We start from the raw sequence: 1,671 nt of genomic DNA on the forward strand, positions 1-1,671 counted from the left end.
CCCCGCCCCCCGCCCACAAGGCCGCCCCGACAGGACCCGAACCCTCCCCTCCAGCCCTCACCGGGCTTCGCCCTGCCCCCGCCCCGACGGGCGCACCCGCACCTCCGCCCACTCGAGTCCCCACCGGTCCAGGCCCCTCGCCCCACCCCAGCTCCGCCCCTAACCGCGCCAGGCCCTCAGCCATAGGCGACCGAAGGCGGTGGAGCGGGCTGGCGCGGGGGCGGGAGGAGAAAACTGGAGTGTTTCTGCGCCAGTGACGACCTCGGGAGAGGACCTGGGCTGCGCCGAAGGGGACTCAGCGGGAGGCCAGGCTGCTGTTCGGTCCTCGCGGCCGCGGGCCACCTCGGCCACCCCCGGGACAGCGCTGGGCCGGGGAGGACCCAGCACGGGCGGCCTAACTTTGTATTCGGGAGTAATTCCCAGTACAGTGTTTGGATGAGTGTGGACCGCACAGAGCACACCTGGGTTCAGCCAGCAAAGCTTCCGGCTGCTGAGCTGAGTGGTATTTGGGCTCAGTGCGCCTCTAAAACCATCCGTCCGGGTCTTCTGTTCCCTTCACCTGTGCCCGCGATCGGTCACCTAGTACCCACAGCTCTGAGCTGCCATTTATCTGTCATCTAGTGGACTTCCAATGCCCCCAGGCCTCCAGCAGGTTTACAACTTGCACCTTTGAGTAAAAGTCACTCAGCGTTTACCAATTTTTTAGTGTTTTACAAACTTGGAAATTAAGCTTTAGTAAAACAAACTGCCCCCACCCCAAAGCCTGGGGTGTTAGAAAGCCTCGTCGGTCCAGTTCCCTCCCCCTCTCCCGGCCTTGGAATTCCCTGTGATGGGTCGGGCAGTGAGTGGGTGGTGGTGGGCTCGCTTCCTGAGAGAGCTGGTTCCATGCTTCTGGGTTCCTCGAAGCAATCGTGAAGCGCGGTTCTCCGTAATGACTCTATGGTGTCCAGTTCCCAGAGGCAGGTGGCATGGCACCTCTCACTGTCCATGCCAGGGACATCTGTGTGAGCTGCCCATGTTAGCTCCAGGGCAGAGTAGCATCCCTAAGAAGGTGATCAGTGCTCAGGATGCGTCAGGCCAGCGTGGCGTGCCTCTGCCGGTCCGCTTCTGAGCGCTCTGCTCTGCCCCGCACCTGTGTACCCGTTCTTTGGCCAGAGTCACGCTGTCCTAATCACTGTTTGCTTTAAAGCATGTCTTGAAGTCAAGAGATGTCAGTGTTCCAACTTGTTTTCCTACAGTATTGTGTTGGTTATTCTGAGCCTTTTGCTTTTCCACATAAACCTTAGGATAAATTTGTCAGTATCCGCAGAACAATTTGCTGAGATTTTCATAGGGTTTGTGTTTAATTTACAGATCAAATTGAGAAGAACTGACATCAATAAATTCGAGTTTCCCTGTACACAGACATAGGATATTCCTCCATTTATGCACACCTTTGATTTTGTTTATCCTGTTTTTTTTGTGCACTTAGTTAGCTTTTTGGTGCCGAAGTAAATGGCATAGTATTTTTAATGTCGTTTTAATTGTTCATTTATGGAATGTAAGAAAGCAATTGAGCTGGGTTTGGTGCCACGTACCTGTAACCCTAAGCACTTTGAAAGTCTGGGGCAGGAGGGTTGGAAGTTTGAGTCTTGCCTGGGAAACTTAGTGAGATTTTTGTCTCAAAAATAA

The 1,671-nt window shown here is 54.6% G+C and overlaps 1 protein-coding gene across 1 annotated transcript in view; it reads right to left on the reverse strand.

The window, feature by feature from the left end:
• Vipr2 (vasoactive intestinal peptide receptor 2) overlaps positions 1–184 on the reverse strand; it is a 52,092-nt gene extending 51,908 nt beyond the window's left edge. The window contains exon 1 of the mRNA XM_013509665.1: positions 62–184. Within this exon, the coding sequence (XP_013365119.1) occupies positions 62–184 (123 nt within the window). The remainder of the gene's footprint in view (positions 1–61) is intronic.
• Positions 185–1,671: the final 1,487 nt, after the last annotated feature.

The sequence above is a fragment of the Chinchilla lanigera genome, unplaced genomic scaffold, assembly GCF_000276665.1.
Source record: "Chinchilla lanigera isolate Chin_1 unplaced genomic scaffold, ChiLan1.0 scaffold00178, whole genome shotgun sequence".
In the NCBI taxonomy this organism is placed as follows: Eukaryota; Metazoa; Chordata; class Mammalia; order Rodentia; family Chinchillidae; genus Chinchilla; species Chinchilla lanigera.